Source organism: Embiotoca jacksoni, unplaced genomic scaffold (assembly GCF_022577435.1).
Source record: "Embiotoca jacksoni isolate LCO1_2020_lvr unplaced genomic scaffold, fEmbJac1.0.p SCAF_7, whole genome shotgun sequence".
NCBI classification, from domain to species: domain Eukaryota; kingdom Metazoa; phylum Chordata; class Actinopteri; family Embiotocidae; genus Embiotoca; species Embiotoca jacksoni.
In genome coordinates, this window is record NW_027185425.1 from 18,427,834 (window position 1) to 18,443,876 (window position 16,043).

At 47.1% G+C, this 16,043-nt stretch overlaps 1 protein-coding gene across 3 annotated transcripts in view; it reads right to left on the bottom strand.

The window, feature by feature from the left end:
* The window catches only part of hivep3a (HIVEP zinc finger 3a), a 42,364-nt gene that overhangs the window by 6,850 nt on the left and 19,471 nt on the right, over window positions 1-16,043 (bottom strand). For 2 of the 3 annotated variants that reach the window (XM_069175826.1, XM_069175825.1), the window contains 4 exons: window positions 5,709-9,891; window positions 5,094-5,296; window positions 1,073-1,236; window positions 919-993 (listed from right to left, as the gene is read on the bottom strand). In XM_069175826.1, the coding sequence (XP_069031927.1) occupies window positions 919-993; window positions 1,073-1,236; window positions 5,094-5,296; window positions 5,709-9,539 (4,273 nt within the window). In that variant the 5' untranslated portion in view covers window positions 9,540-9,891. Of the gene's footprint in view, window positions 1-918; window positions 994-1,072; window positions 1,237-5,093; window positions 5,297-5,708; window positions 9,892-13,646; window positions 13,832-16,043 lie in introns of those variants that run through there. The other variant, XM_069175823.1, reaches the window with a different exon arrangement.

The following is a 16,043-nucleotide window of genomic DNA, read 5'->3' on the forward strand; positions in this document are numbered from 1 at the left end:
CACAGAAAGAAATGCAGGACGAGCTGATGTTTCCTCGTCATGAACCGAGTGTTCGGAGCAGACTGAAACCTGAACTTTTATTCTCCATACGTTTACCTCATTCTCTGGAATCTGACCATCCAACATTATAACACTGAATACTGTGGAGGGTTCGACATAACGGTGGCCCGACGGCCCGACGGCCCGACGGCCCGGGGCCAGTAAAGGTTTTATTCAAGGCAAGTTGGTTCGCCAGTCACGGGCCAGTAGCGCCCAATTAGGGTCTACGTCATCAGCACACCCCCACCGCCCCGACAGCACGGTTTACACCAGCTCGCTGTGCAGACGTGGTTTTCAACACACTATCATCCTCTTTTTGTCCTCGCCTTAATGCAGTATTATTTGACTGAAGTGAATCACAAATCCGTCCAGAGTTTTGGGGCGTTGTAGTGTGATAGTCACCCTGTGGAGAGCTGCACGGTTAAACAGACAGAGAGGCAGCAGGTCGGGACTCGCCGTGTGTTTGATTGACAGCAGCTGAGCGTACAGAAAATATGCTGGGTTACACGAGTAAACACGAGAACACACAGCAGGCACAGGTCGCTCCGCCACGACCACACGGCTATTCTCACCCTGTTGAAACGCTGACTTCATTATTGAGGTCTTCCACACTCACCGAATCATAAATTCTGTTCTTATATCATAAACATATTTAAAGTGAACATCCCTGTCGTACGCATTGTGTATCATATAAGTCATCAAAATTATTTTGATTCTTTAGCTGCCAGGTTGATGAAAATATACAAGGGGGCCAATAAAACTCGACCTTACTAGATAAGTGGACCAGTGGTGAAAAAATGAATGTCACACGGACCCATGCTGTGTTTGACGGACGAATCTGGAAAAGCATCATCGGTCCCCTTTAAGGCCACAACGTACCTTCATGTGCGTCCTCTGGGTAACAGCAGGTGTTTTTTCCGGGTGTTTTAGATGTCAGGCGTTCAGTGAGGCTCACTGGAAACAGAGAGGAGCAGCTCACTGTGAATTCACAGGGAACATTAGAAACAAAAAATAACAGTTTCACTGTCTTTACCTTTAGCTGGAAAAGTGCTGTTACAGTGACTGCAGCTGCATGGTGTGGACTCTGTGGAGAGCATGCTGGTGTTCCTGCAGTGAAATGCAGAGTCCTCAGACTGAGCCTCCCCTCCACCTCCACCTCCACCTCCACCTCGGATGAAGCCGTACTTCTTGTTTGACCTGCAGGTGTGAAGAGAGGAAGTTCAGTTTGGTTCCCTGTGAGCTGTGTGTTGATGCTGTTCCTCTCAGGGACGACAGCAGTGATCGATAAGAGTGTAACGGGAGCTGACCGGCGGTCCGCGGGCCCTTCAGCACCTGTGAGCAGCTTTTTTTTCGTGCCCGTATTTATCCGGAGTAAGTGCGCTATCTGTTTGGCCTTTACTACACAGGGAGCTCACACTGTGGCAGCTGGGCCTGGGGTCCACCCCTCCATGCACACTGAGGGTCCCTCAGCGAGGCACCCACTTCAGCTTCGACAGAGCAGCTTTCATGAGGCAAAAAAAAAGTAGACCACCCCCCCCCCCCCCCTTTCCACCCTCTGCCTTAAAAACCCCTTCACAGCTCACACCACCGCCGAGTCCAAACATGAGGGAGTCTACGATGCGTCTCAAGGTTCGGGGGGTTTGCTGCAGCCGGCCAATAAAAACAGGCCGGAGAGGGAGGGAAGCCCTGGCCCAGACCAGCTGCTGCTCCAAATAAGCATGAAAAAACACGGAAAATGAAAACACACTCCGATGACAAACAATGGCTCTGGTTATAATCGGCCGTTTTTTTTCTTCTATTTTCACTGCAGGCTGGATAAACTCGGCACGTATCGTGAACGGCGGCTTTTACAGTCCCGAAAAACTTTTCAAGTTAATGAAAGAGAAACACTTCATGCCTGTGCGTTGTAGTCCGACACTGTACAGCAGACACGTACAGAAGGATTTTCATGCATTCACATCCAAAATTTAGAGTCTGGGTCCCCTCGGCTTTCCGCTCACCAGCTGAAAAACGACGGGGACGTTGGGGCACCTCGCTGCCTCGTTGTTGTTGTCTTTTTGTGCCTCAGACAGACCGAACAGACGGAGAAGGGAGAGAGTGAGCGGGCGTGAGCGTGACTCACTCTTTTTAGGAAGGCTGCGATGAGTGTCAACGTGAATCACAACGGGGATTTGTTCACAGACACACTACCGGACAGAAAAAGAGACACACAGATGGCACCTCTCTGTACTCCCCTGAGCTGCATCGCTGCGGTGATTATTTCTGATGGGTATCAAAAGTACTGAGGGTGTCTGGTTCAAATTAATCTGCGGCAACGTGTGTGTGTGTGTGTGTGTGTGTGTGTGTGTGTGTGTGTGTGTGTGTGTGTTTAAATGAAAGAAAAACAACTAACAGAACTGTGTCCAAATATATTTAATCGTACACATTTCCACACTGCTTCTTTCAGGAACACATTCAATGTTGATCTTTGAAGAGGGTATCTCCTCCATTGACTCCATTAATGTCTCTATCAGGACACTTTGGAGTGTGATTTGTTGTTGTGCGGGGCCATCACTGCTGAACTTTAACTCACTTCTGTGATCGTTATTATAGCGTGAAGCAGAAGTACTGTTTCTATGGTTACTTGCATTTAAATTTACCATTTCATATACTGTATTACAACCTGATTTGTAACCGTGTTTAAACTGAAGGTTGGATGTTTGTTGGAGCAGACAGACAATCAGAAGTCTTTTTCTGCTGCTTACACTGAGACACGTCAATCAAATGTGGTACATCCAATTAGAGTCTTAGATATAACATCCAGCCAAAAGTTTGGTACCGAGAACCACCCACAGTTGTTTAATTAGCCTCAAGCCGAGGACACATTACCTGCAAGGCGGTCACAGAACGTCTTGGTGTTCATGTCAACAGCTTGAAGCAGCGAGAGTTTCATGTGTGACGCACACGGCTCTCAGCAAAAATAGACAAGGAGAAGATCTGTGATCATAGGTGTACTATGTAGTCATAGCAGGCACCCAGTGTAGGCTCCACTTATATTATGTCAATAGTTTAACAGGTGTAGGACGGTGTTATTCCAGTGTGTTTTCCCTCTTTCTGTCTCTGTGTGTGTGAAAAATCCCGGGGCTGCTTTTGGTTTCAAGTTTACTTGTGGGACCTCAAACATTTGATCACTGATGTCCAATATCAAAGGGAAACTCGATGGAGAAAAATAGGAATTGCAGCAACATCACCACAGCAGACACACTGGCAGTGACACACACACACACACACACACACACACACACACACACACACACACACACACACACACACAGCCGTACAGCGAGGTAGTGCACCACGCAGGCAGTGTGTCGCCGGCGTAACAGTCTAACTAACCTCTGACAGGCTAAACTCAGGGATAGAAAACTCCAATATCAGATCTTATTCAGCCATTATTCTCCATTCTGATTATCCACTTTTTAAACAGAATCACACAAGTGTGATGATTTCCAGTTCTCCAATGTGTTACCCTGATGCTGTCCTTGTCTCTGTCGCTGATGGGACGTTTTTACGGATGTTATAAAGACCATAATAATCATTTAAGCTAATATATAATTGACAAAATGAATCATGGGTAAAAAATAAATAATAAGTACAGCCCAAATCCTTGTGTTGTTGGGTTCTTTCCCATTTAGACCTCAAATTATTATTATTATAATCATACGTACTGTGTTAACCTGCCAGTTCATAATAAAAGTAAATGCCTGACAACAAATGAATACAAATCCTTCACTCCATGTTTACTCAGCACATTCCCTTTGTCTGTTGACAACGATGTTTCCATACGGCAGGTTTCTATTAATGACCAAAGCATGCGTGCACACAAATCTATATTTCCTACTTATTCCTGTGGTGTCAGTGTGACTGTGACGCACACACACGCACACACACACACACACACACACACACACACACACACACACACCGTGCTGCTGCTCCATGTGAATGGCTGTGATGGCTGGTGTAAATGAATCTCTGCAGGAGCAGAGGAAGGTAGTTTCCTGGCTTCAGCCCTTCAACAGACGGGCTCTGTTGGTGCAGACAGCCAACCTTCGGCCTCTCCAACATGGTGGACCGACAACAGTTTCCAGAACATACCACAATATGTGACGCAAGATTTCAACACTAAGTAATGAGGCTCGTAAGTCGGCCACTCCAGCGGTATGGTTGTGATTAATTTTGGAGCAACTTTTCTCAAAAGAGATCGTAATGTTTTTCTGCAATAAAATTTAGGGACCCGGCAAAAGTCGAGGGAAACGATTAACGATGAACAAAGATTCATATAGTCACTTCCTGTGATGATCAGCTTGCTGCACATCACAGACAAAGCTGGGAATATTCCAGTTCTCACCATTTTCTGAAATGAAAGAACTTTGGGGCTTATAGTTGCAAAACAAACAATAAGTCATTAAAGTGAGGTAGCATAATAAAATAGACTGTCTGTGACTTTAATACAGAATATATAGGCTACATTTTCTATAAAAAAACAAGTGTTTTAAATTATTTTTAAATATTAATCAAGACACTGAAAGCACACAATAAAGTGCGATATTTTCTAACTGTAGGGCTTCAGCACAACCTGTATGATTAGACTGGCATAGGGAAGTGTGACGATTGGGAGCCTAATTCTCTTGATGAAGACTACATTTCTTATAAACGCTGTCACTTCCTGTTCAACTGTGTATTTTTTTCCCATTAAACTGTCAAGCAGTTTGTTTTGATGAGGGCACGGGAGGTTGAAGAGCCTTGCTGACTGTAAATAATGAGTTGTTTTTATTGATTAAGTAAGTTCGGTATGGGAAAGCTTACTTTGTGCTGTGATGACTTCAGCTGAGCTTCTATTGAGCACCTTATTGCAGAGAAATGTATGTAATTATAGAGCAAATATTGCAGAGAATTCTCATTAATTATTGCAATGACAAGACCAGAATTTCCTGGGAGGACTGATCAGTGTAAACAAAGACAACATGTCAACAGTAATGCTGATGTTGTTCTTCTTCCACGGTCCCACTCACCCTCTTTCCGTGATCCAAACTGCAGGAGACTGTTTGTCTCTGGAGCACATCGGGACTTCCTCCTCGTCCTCCTCGTCCTCCTCCTGCTGTTTCTTCTTCTCTTCCTCCTCTTTTCTGTGTGACCGGTTGTCCTCTGCTGACGGCGGCCCCGTCCCCGTCCCCGTCCCCTCCAGGTCTCTGCAGTACGGCGGGCTGTTGTAGACCTACACTCGAAAGAGACACGGGCAAATTCACCAACTCTGCTCCAGCATGCCCAGGGAGACAAAAATTGGGAATTCTCATTGAACAATGTGTTACATAACATTTGTTAAAGCACATATATGTTCTTTCTTTGCATGTTATGACGCAAAGATTTCTATAATCATGTCGTCAGTATAGTTTTATACTTAGTTTTATTTTAAGGTTAGGAAACAATCTTCCCTGCCTTCCCCTTTGGGGATTCCCTAAAGGTGAAGTTAGCAGGGCTAACCCACTCTTTGCTACACCTGCTGACATTTCTCTTCCTCATTTTGATCTGTCTAATAGTTCCCTGAAGTTCTGTTGTGAGGGTCAGTTTTTACAGTCAACCTCACAGATGTATAGACAGGTGGAATCAGCGGTCAGTGCAGTAATTACCTCAGTGGAGCAGGATCTTTTGTTGTCCTCTTGCTCCATTGACTCCGCCGTCCTGACTGACATGGCAGATACAGTGTAGATGGAGGGACTGAGCCTCTGCTTGCAGTGCAGCAGAGAGAGAGCCGTCTTGCTGGAGAGGCCAGGTGGGTTGGGGTCATAGCCGCTAGTAGACCACGATGAATACACTGAGGGCCTCTGTTCGTCCAGAGCAGAAGGGTTCGGTTTAATGTAGTTCAAATAGCACCAGCTATTACAGGTGCTGGACAGCAGACTGGGGAACGAAGGTCCAACATGCGAGACGGGAGAACAAACACCTGGTCGACACGTCTCCCGTCTGAGCTCCTGACTGCGTGCGTCCTCTGTTGCCTTGTCGGAGCATCCCGCCTCCCGCTCCTCTTCTTCTTTCACTCTTTTCTGCTGCTGTTGGGACTCGGGAGGGAGCTCTATACTGTTCGAAGGGGAGAGCATGCGCTTGTTGCCTCCTGAGCCTGACAACCTCAGGCCATCGTCAGACCACAGCTGAAGATCTGGACTCATGTTTCTGTGGTTTCTGTATTCAGCTGCTGAGATGCCTACATTGTGTGTGACAGCGTCGACGGCCTCCAGGGGCGTCGGGGACGTGGACTGAGACAGCATGGTGTATATGGCACATGCTGGGGTGAGGGTGGCTGTTTGGAGACGCACAGCCACATCTGGAGACGTGACTGGCCTCAGGGTTTCCAGACTGGAAGTGATGTGAGGGGCAGAATGCTGGATGTGGGAGTGACCTACTCGAACATCCGAATAGTCGTCGTGTCGTAAGGGAATCTCCAGTTTCAGTCCGGTAGACATAGGAAGATAGTGGGCTCTGGCTGCCCCTGATGGTCCATGTGTAGGATAGGGCTGTGGTGCTTGAGGAGGGGGCAGCTCTGTATGGATGTGTAAGGCCTCCTGTTTTGCAGCTAGAGGTTGGTCATGTGACACTTCTTTGCTGCCCATTAACTGAATATTCTGACTAAGTTTCCACTGAGAAAACAACTCTTTGCATTGTGATCCTACTGGATTACGCAGGACCGTGTCTCCTGACAAAGGAGAAGAAGAGGACCTTGTGCAGTACACAGAAGTCGGACTTGCTTGAGAGGATCTGCTAGGACTGACGCGTTCAGGACTACGACTCGGGACGGTACACTGCTCCTCCTCCTCATCCGGATCTCTGATGGCGGTGTGTCTCATGAGAAGACATTTTCTTCTTTCCCTCCAGCCAACTGCTGAGCGCTCAGGGGACAGACAACTGTAGTCAAAAGACTTACTGCGGGTCTCGGCCATTAGGACACTAGGCTGTGAGTCATGAGGGGCCTGCTCAGACGCCGAGCGCCTCATCTCTCTGTGCTGATGCACCCCGGGCACCGTCAACATATGAGGAGCTCTAGATTTCCTCAGCGGTGTTGATGTGGCCATTTCCATGTCCGGTCTGTTTGGTTCTTCGAAGGATGTGGAGCGACTGGACGCATACGATGTACTACTGTCCTGACTGGGGCTGCGGGGCAAAGATATGGAGTCAAAACTGGATTCCCCTGAGGACTGGGCAACCTCAGCTAGACGTAAGCGCTTCTTCTTTGGAGGAAGCTTTTCAATCGGTAGCTGCGCTAGAGAGGGGCTTCTCTGTGGCCACTGAAACTCATCCGGTTTCTCGGAGTGTTTTGCGGTGGAGTTTGTCTCTGTTGAGGTGTCTGTTCTCATGTTGGAGTCCTCTGTCACCAGTATTTCTGGAACCTGTACATTGTGCTGGCGAACCAGCTTTCGGGCTGTCAGTTTAGCCGTTTGTTGTTGAGGTTGGGTCTGAGGCACCAGCTGATACTCTTCTTCAGGCTGAGAGCTCTTCGTTGCCTCCACGCCTTGATTCTCATTGCACAAAGATTCTTGTTTCTCAAAGGAACTAGTATGTTGAATCACTGAACAGGTCTGCAGCGCCGGCCTTCTGGGGCCCTCATAAGCTGCACCGCTTTCATCTTTACACTGACCTGACAAGAGGGCCGGAGAGGGTGGTGACGGAGAAGAAGGGTCATCGAATTCAAAACTCTCCTCTTTCCTTCTCTTGCGCAGCGTTGAAGCTCCGGCTCTGACTGCGTGGTTCATTAGCTGCGAGCGCTCCATTTGACTAATCACCGCTTCATTCCTGGGATGATGTGACGGGCACAGGCTTTGCTTGTGTTTCTTATAACCTTCCCAATCTTTGCATCCAATGCCACAGGCCTCGCACTCGTACGGCTGCGGTTGACTTTGCTGATGGTCAGGCACAGCGGTTACACCGTCGGGGTAAAATGAACGAGAACCCTCGTGTTCCTCTTTTGTGAGTTCGGCGCAGAGTGGAATCTCAATAGCTGGCTGCCGTCGTAGCATCCCATAACGACGGGTCGCCTGCGTTTCAGAAGCTTGTCGTTCATCAAAGGACTGACTCAGGCGGAATTTGCCGCGGCCGCCACTGGAGGCGTCGAATGAACTGGCTGCAGATGGCATTGAGTGACTTCTCACCAGAGGGGCGGTGGATGTTTGGCCAGCTGGCTGCTCCACATTTTGGGATTGATGATGAAATTTTTCACATGGAACCCCCATGGTGATGGAGCCGCTGCTTTTATAGCCAAGATCTCCGGCTTTCGGGCTGTGAATAAGCGATTCTTTCGTACTTGAACTCTTCTGAGACTCGGAGCTGTTCTTTCTGGAGAGTGAGAATCTCCTTGGCTTTACGCTGTCGATTTTACTGGTGTCCACCACTGCCTCGTTGATGGTGATGAGTTTGGTGATGTGGTCGATGACCTGTTTCTTGGGCACGGTGAAGGAGAGGTTTTTGTCCTCCTGACCAGAGGGATGCTGGTTATGATGACGAGACATCCTCTGCAGGTGTCCAAGACGTCCGTATTTACCGAGGATGATCTCTGCATAGCTTTTGGCACTTGTGTTCGGGGGGCTGTCCTGTGACTGCTCGGTACTTTCAGAGCGGGAGAAATAGCCCGATTCTGTACTGCCTCTACTACCTAATGTTAGAGAAGAGGTCTTTTCATCAGATGAGTCTTGAGGAGCGTGTTTGCCCCTACTTAGACGTAAGGCCAGTCTCTTTTTCACTGCGTAGGAGTCAGTGTTTCCTCCAGTACAATCTTTGGCCCGGTCCGTTTCATGACTCTTGTTTTCTGTGACGCTGCCTTGTCTCTCTGTAAGGGAAGAAGCTGATGACAACGGTTTTGTTTCATCCTCTGACTCAGTGACTTGGTCCTCTACAGATTTTGGCTCCCCGAGTGCCAGACCGGCCTTCACCCTGTGGGTATGCGATTTGCGGTGTTTGTACAGGTTACTCTTGGTCTTAAAAGAGAAGCCACATGGGGCGCATGGATAGGGTCTTTCCCCCGTGTGGGAGCGGATATGTTTCTGTAGCACACTGGGCTTCGCACAAGCACGGCCACAGTAAGTGCAAACATATTTGCCTGGCCTTTGAGGCTTGCGCTCTCGTTTCTGTTTCGGGGTACCCTCCTGGGTTTCTGGTTTAGACTGGGTAGGGGTCCCCGCTGAGGAGGTTAGGACTCCTGGTGACAAACTGGAAACTGCAGTTGCTTTGGTTGCTGCTGTTGCCTCATGTTTGGGCTCCAGCGGTGCCTCGATGCTCTGCGGCTGGTGCCTGTGACGTTTCCGCTCGGGGTTCTGTCTTCTTCTGGGTTGCTGTGGTGTGCCATGGGTTCGTTGTGGATGAGAGGGCTGGGAGGGAGACTTGGGCTGCGGGCCTCGCTGAGGAGACTCTGGTTGACAACGTTCTTGACCTCCGGACTGCTCCCCAGTCGTCAGGTGACTACGCAAGGCCTCCATAAAACGGAAGGACAGCCTCAGGTAGACACGTGGGATGCGTCTGCCCGAGCCAGGCTACGGAGTTACAGCCGAATCATTAACTGGGTTTAACGTGAATGAATTCTGCCATGCTTCATAACGTTTTCTTGTTTAACTGTATTGGTTGATAACAGAATGAAGTCATCAAATGTAGAACGGTGGCATCGAAGCGTGCAGCTGTGATATGTCGTGTGCTGTGGAGGAAGTCCTCTGCCCTGATGACCTACAGTATCCCATCATGAAGCGCTCGGCCCGTCTTGCTGCCGCACACACACACTGATGCTCAGCGGGCTCAGTTGAACGTACAACTCTTCTATCTCCTCAACATGAATATCTGTGAAAACAAACAACAACAGCTATATAAGATCAAGCTTTGAGAAACAGAGAACCCTTTGACCCTGGTTGCAAATTATGGATATCTATGTTTAACGTGTTACATAATCCCCTCTTTGTGTCATAATAGTCATCTTTCACTTTCCCCTGGCTGCTGCTGACCATTTTAAATGAGAATGGTTTATGTAATGTTATTTGTATAAAAATATACCAGCAGGCAGGGAATAAAAGAGATGATTCTGCAAACGTTCCCCGAGAGAGGAGAGACGACTGAACCACTCCAATAACGGCATCCTTTCAAACTGTCATGGTTTTCAAGGATTTTCTTTATCAGCCTTGCACTACTTATTTCAAAACCGTGGACCATAATGTATTTTTGTCGGACAGCACCACATGACATATCTCACCCACTCCCGCACAAAAAACAACACGTCAGATCTTCCTGCTGCGAGATGCCCAATAAAAATCCTGTCAGATGGAAATACTAGATTATCCTGCTTGAGGAGGGAGCAGTAAAATAAAAACGAGTTCAGAAATACATTTAAGTGATCACTTGTGCGCCTTGTTTAAATTGTTGTCATAGAAGCACCTTAATGAAATTGCATCGCTTAAAGTTTTCCTTTGATTAATGCTTCATGTTTGCGATATTTTGTCGTCGAACCATGCAGCGCAACACTACAGAAATGACGCTGCGTGCTTCATGTCTGATCCGTTTCATCTGATTAACTGTGATCTTAGAAACTTTAAAGGACAGAGCTGAATGAAGTTGAGGGATAGCTGTGAGTGCCTGCACACAAGGTAACTCAGTGGAGATGCTGAATTAAATTCCCAATGTTATTTAGTGCCAGGATACTGAAACAGTAAACAAGGCATCCCACACACTGACCAGCTGGTTTCTACACCCACATTCTGGTGGAAGACGGCAAAGCTGCTGGAGTTAATCCAAAAGATGGCCAACAGGTTGATCACCATCTTTGGTTTAACTTGTGGGAACGGTATACATGCTAGTATCACACGAGTATGAAACCGGCACTTTACTTCAGCAAAACAAGCATACAACAACGTAGGTAAAGATTTCCTGCAGTTTGTTGAACACCATGAAGGTCAAATTAAAGGCCTAACTCTCCTGCTGTAGACTAGTAAATGTAGGTCAGTCAGGTTTTGTAACTGAACTCGGAGACTCTGTTGTCTCACTTTAAAATCACTCCTCAGACTGTGAGACGTTGAGAGAAGCTGCAGACTCTGCATGTGGGTGACAACAAGCAGAGTGAAGTACATTTCAGTTCTCGCTGTACAAGACTGGCACCTCAAGCATTTGACATTTTCATCATCACGCAATGCATCTGCTCATTTACACTTGTTCCAGCGCAAAGAAAAAACTGTTCATTTACACCTCACTTAGAGCAAGTGAACCCAGCAGCTAGTGTTTGTTTCCGTCAGCCCGTCTCCCCACAGATTCCCCTGTCCTTGGCTCTCAGCCTCTGTGATTCCCTCTGTTTGAAGGCTGTGCTAGAAAACACACGTCTAGGTGTAAAGTTTCCAGTTTTACCGTCACACGGCTGTTTGCTGGAGCAAATAACTACAGATTTAGTGAGAACTGACTTAGAAACAATCCATCAAACATCAATACGTCTCCTCTTAAAGGGGAATTCCACTGACTTTACACATCAATATCCGTTATCTGCTGCATTAACTGTCATACCTTATAAATAATGTTTTAAATACTGCATGGCGTGTCAAGCACTGTTATAGAAGTGCAATGATAAATGGGTGGCGCACTGTTTTAACCACTCGCTGATATTTTCCACTAAACTAAAAATTCTTGTTTGTATCTCATTTTATACAATTCACGGCTTTGTTACTTGTGTTACAGTGAGTCATGCCAGTGATTCAGGGTAAACAGTACCAACTTCATCAAACAGATGCACCTTAATGTGTCCATCATTCATGCTGCTACGTGGCGATGTGACACCGTCTTGTAGACTCATTGTCGCCATTAGCTTTCCTTTATTCATGTTTTTAGGGGTCCATTTGTTTTCCTTTGATGACATTGCTGGCCAAACTGAGACGGTCCGTGAGCTGGTTCTGGCCCACGAACCGTATTTTTCCCATCTGTGCTATACCTCCCTGTAGTGAGATAGAAGCTGACTGGTTTATGTACGTTACATAAACAATGAGAGCAACACAAACCTGAAAAAAAAAAAAAGCTCCTACTACCTGAAAAATCATTCGGCCATGTTGGTCCAATGGCTGCAGTGCTGAGTGAGCGTACAGTTAGTTACAATCTGCAGAGCGCTCAAAATCTGCAGGTGATCAAACACGTCCAGCAAAAAAAACCTCCTATGTTTGTGAAATGCTGCGTCCATTCACACACACACACACACACACACACACACACACACACACACAGAGAATAATGTACAAATGGCTTTTTAAAAATCTTGTCAATTTCCCCTTCTCACACTAATGGGCACCCAGCGGTGGTTCCTATGGTAACGGCCCTAAACCATGTGGTAGCAGATGGAAGGAGAGCTGGAGGGCTAAATTTATCTTCCAGCATCCTCACCGACTACAGAGAGAGAGAGAGAGCAAGGGAGAGAGGGAGAGGAAGAGGCAGGCGAAGGTGCCTCCCTCCCAGAAGCTACTGCTTTTTTGGAGAGAACACATCTAAAAAAAAAAAATCCAAAAAAAAATCAATACTTTGAGAGTCTTGAATTTGTACTACACCGATACTCCTCCAATCTTTTAGGAGGAACCACAAAGAGAAAATACAAACTGAGGGATGACAAAGAACACTGGACAAGTCTTCAGAAAAAATAAATTGTGCCACTAAAACAGTTTTAAACCCACCTTTTCCTGCTTTTTTCTGATTAAACTGGATCGAAAACAAGCTAAAAATGATGCAGAACTGTAAACGATTTGTGTAAAACTATGAATATCTCCTTTAAAACAAAGCATCATCAAAAAGTAAGAACTTCACTGACAATGTTATGATGAAACCCAATGCAAATGTGGACTTGATTATCTCACAGCCTCCTCTGACCTGAGCAACACCCTGAATGCCCTCATCTGTTGTTGTTTCCACGGCGATGTCAGCTGAGCATGAGCAATGCCGTCGAGTCAGAAGGTGCAACTTCATCGTCAGCCTGATAACAGGCGCTCTCCAGGGACGGAGAGGAGAGCCCCCGGGGAGACGCTGCATGCATACACAGCTCTCCCTCTCTCTGTCTGTGTGTGTGTGTGTGTGTGTGTGTGTGTGTGTGTGTGTGTGTGTGCGCGTGTGTGTGTGTGCGCGTGTGTGCACTTGGGGAGCGCTCCCACAAGTCCACGGGAGGACATGCCAAGCATAGGAGGTTGGATACACAACACAGGGAGCTCATTCACTCCCCAGTCTGAGCTACGAGCTTTAATACACAGCCCACGAACCACTCTCCGTCTCACACTCACACACACACACACACACACACACACACACACACACTCTCTCTCTCTCTCTCTCTCTCTTAGCTGCAGAAGCTGCACTGTCTGCATATGCTTAAAAAACGGCTGCTTTCAAGCGGAGTACAATTGCACAGATGATTCTTGTGTTTTTCCACCACTCGCTGGCTCCCTGATGCAGCAGCCTTTTTGCAATAACAAAGACACGAATGGAGAAAATCCCCCTCAGTCCCCACATGGCGTCACACTCACACTCACCCCAGCATCACTGCAGATGACAAAACGATATCAAAGGCTTTTTTCCCCCTTTTTTGTTACCTGGTTGCAGGTGGTGTTGTCCTCCGGTTGTGAATGAGTAGAGAGCGGCGCGAGGTGAAGAAGGAGGAGGAGAGAAAGGATGAATGAGTGACGGTGGAGGGAGAGGGAGAGGTAATCGAGTCTCCGCTCTACGTGCACTGGGCTGACAAACAGGTAGCGGAGTAGATTATGTGTATGAATGAGGAGGAGGGGACACTCGCTGCCCGTCCATCTCCACCTCTTTCCTCCACCCACCCTCCCACCTCTCGGAGTCTCTCTTCATGGGTCAAAGTGAAGCGGCAGCTCCTTATTTGGAAGTTGACGTAAGCTCGTGTTTCTTTTGGCAGCGGTGTCGGGCTGCACAGCTGGCAGAGCGGTGAGGGGTAGAGGGGCAGGGTGAATGGTCGCTGGTTTAATTTGACCGGGAGAGGAGGCGGGATGGGGAGGGGGGTGGGGGGGTTACTTCATATTTTTAAAACACACAGTTTCCCCATTCAAGGCTCATTTTTCCAGTAGAGGTGGAGAGATATTGCTGATGCGTTCTAGAGGACTCTGGAAAAATTTAAAACATAAGGACCCGGGGGGAAAATGTAACTTCAAAAAAAAAGAAAAAAAAGGGGGGGGGGGTGTGAGGGGGAGAGACAGAGAGAGAGAGAGAGAGAGAGAGAGAGAGAGAGAGAGAGAGAGATCCGGTTTATAAGCGCAGCCCTGGAGAGCGTCCACAGCACAGGGGTCCGGCTGAAACGAGTCCAGGCAACTCTGACATCACTCTCTGCTCTTTTATGCCATGGGTTATTCCCCCTACCCCCCCCCCCCCCCCCCTCCTCCGCCAACTGACTTTTTTCAGCAGGCTGAAAGCTCGGAGACATGTGGAGCTTTGAGGGAATACCGGCCGGTGGGATGAAGGCAGGCGGTGAGCCGCTCATCTGGCCGGGCGTGAAAAGGGGAAGCTGAGAGGGGAATGGAAGAGAGCCCAGCGTGTCCGTCCTGCACCGGGCAACACAGAGTCCCTGTGACTCCAGATTTTAAAATGATCTGAGGGTCCAGCTCTCAGGCTGATATTCATGACAATAGACAGTTTTATTCATGACAGTAAAAAATCAGAAAGAGCGTTACCTGACCCCAAAAGATAACACGAAAGGAGCTCCTTTGGAGTTCTTTGGATGCAATATCAAATTACTAACATTTTTTTCAAACACATCCTCCTCTTTTTTTTTGGTGCTCATTTTCCATGTATGCATAAAAAACTGAGTGTAAATTATAAAAATGTAAAATAAAGTTCAAATATTGAAAAAACAAATTCTTTACGTCTGGCTCGTATGGAAAAGTTGGGGAATTGTTCAAAGCAAAATTCCTTTGTAATCAATTCCGTCATTGCACCCTCCTCTTCTGCAGTGATTTTAATGGCACTGCTGTTCATCCTGATGTGTGACTAGTGTACAAATAAAAGTATGGCCACATGGCGGTGCAAGTTAATGTGCATTGCCGTTAAATCTTTCATGAAAAATGTGCACTACATTGAGCTGCTGGTCAAGCAAGTGTTAGAGCTGAACTCCATCACGGCCCACATGCAAGCTTCACTCTAGCAATTCTGGACAATGGTTGTAATTTCACCAAATACACCACAATTAATTCAACAACATCCCAGAAGCAGCTCTCCACTCGCTACGGATACGTTGATGAAAGAAGATCAGCCCGGCAGGAAGACAAACACAGAACGAGCAGAGAGCGTCTGGTCAGTTTTCAGAATAAAGCTGCTCGTATCACATCAGTCCATCAGCGTCTACATGTGGTCATTTAAAGAGAAGAAATGTGTTCTCACTGCGAACCGAATGTGAATTATAATTACTAAATTATCAAAAGGATGAATTTAATTTTAACAACTCAAACACAGCCAACTGTATAGACTTTGTCTGTCAGCTACCGCACAACACAGTAGAAAATAATAAACTAATTACACAGTGAAAACAGACAAAATAAAGAAACTATCCAACAACAAAGCCAACTGACAACCAAGAGAAAAAAAAAAAAGAATTATGGAATGAGTAAATCAGGCAAACAAACAACTCTGAAACTCTCCTGATGGACTTGGAGTCGTAAAGTGAAAACAACAAAACTGTTGCAGATGTCTGAAATACTCATGTGGTTCCCTGGAGGGACTCTTCAAGAATAGCCAGTATGTATTGCGAAAGCAGGTCCAACCAAGCGGCAACCAGCAGTGAAGTCACCCTCTGGTTTGTGAACGGTCGCTGGGAAGCCTCGAGTTCGGATTCTGGCCGGCGCCAACTTGCTAGTTGGAAGCGGTTTGGAGCAGGAAGTGACCATATTTGGACAAGCTGGGAAGGAAGAAGCGGTGGATCTGACTCTATCTGATTGGAAACCCGAGGACACTACGTCCCGCCCACCAACCGCAGAAAT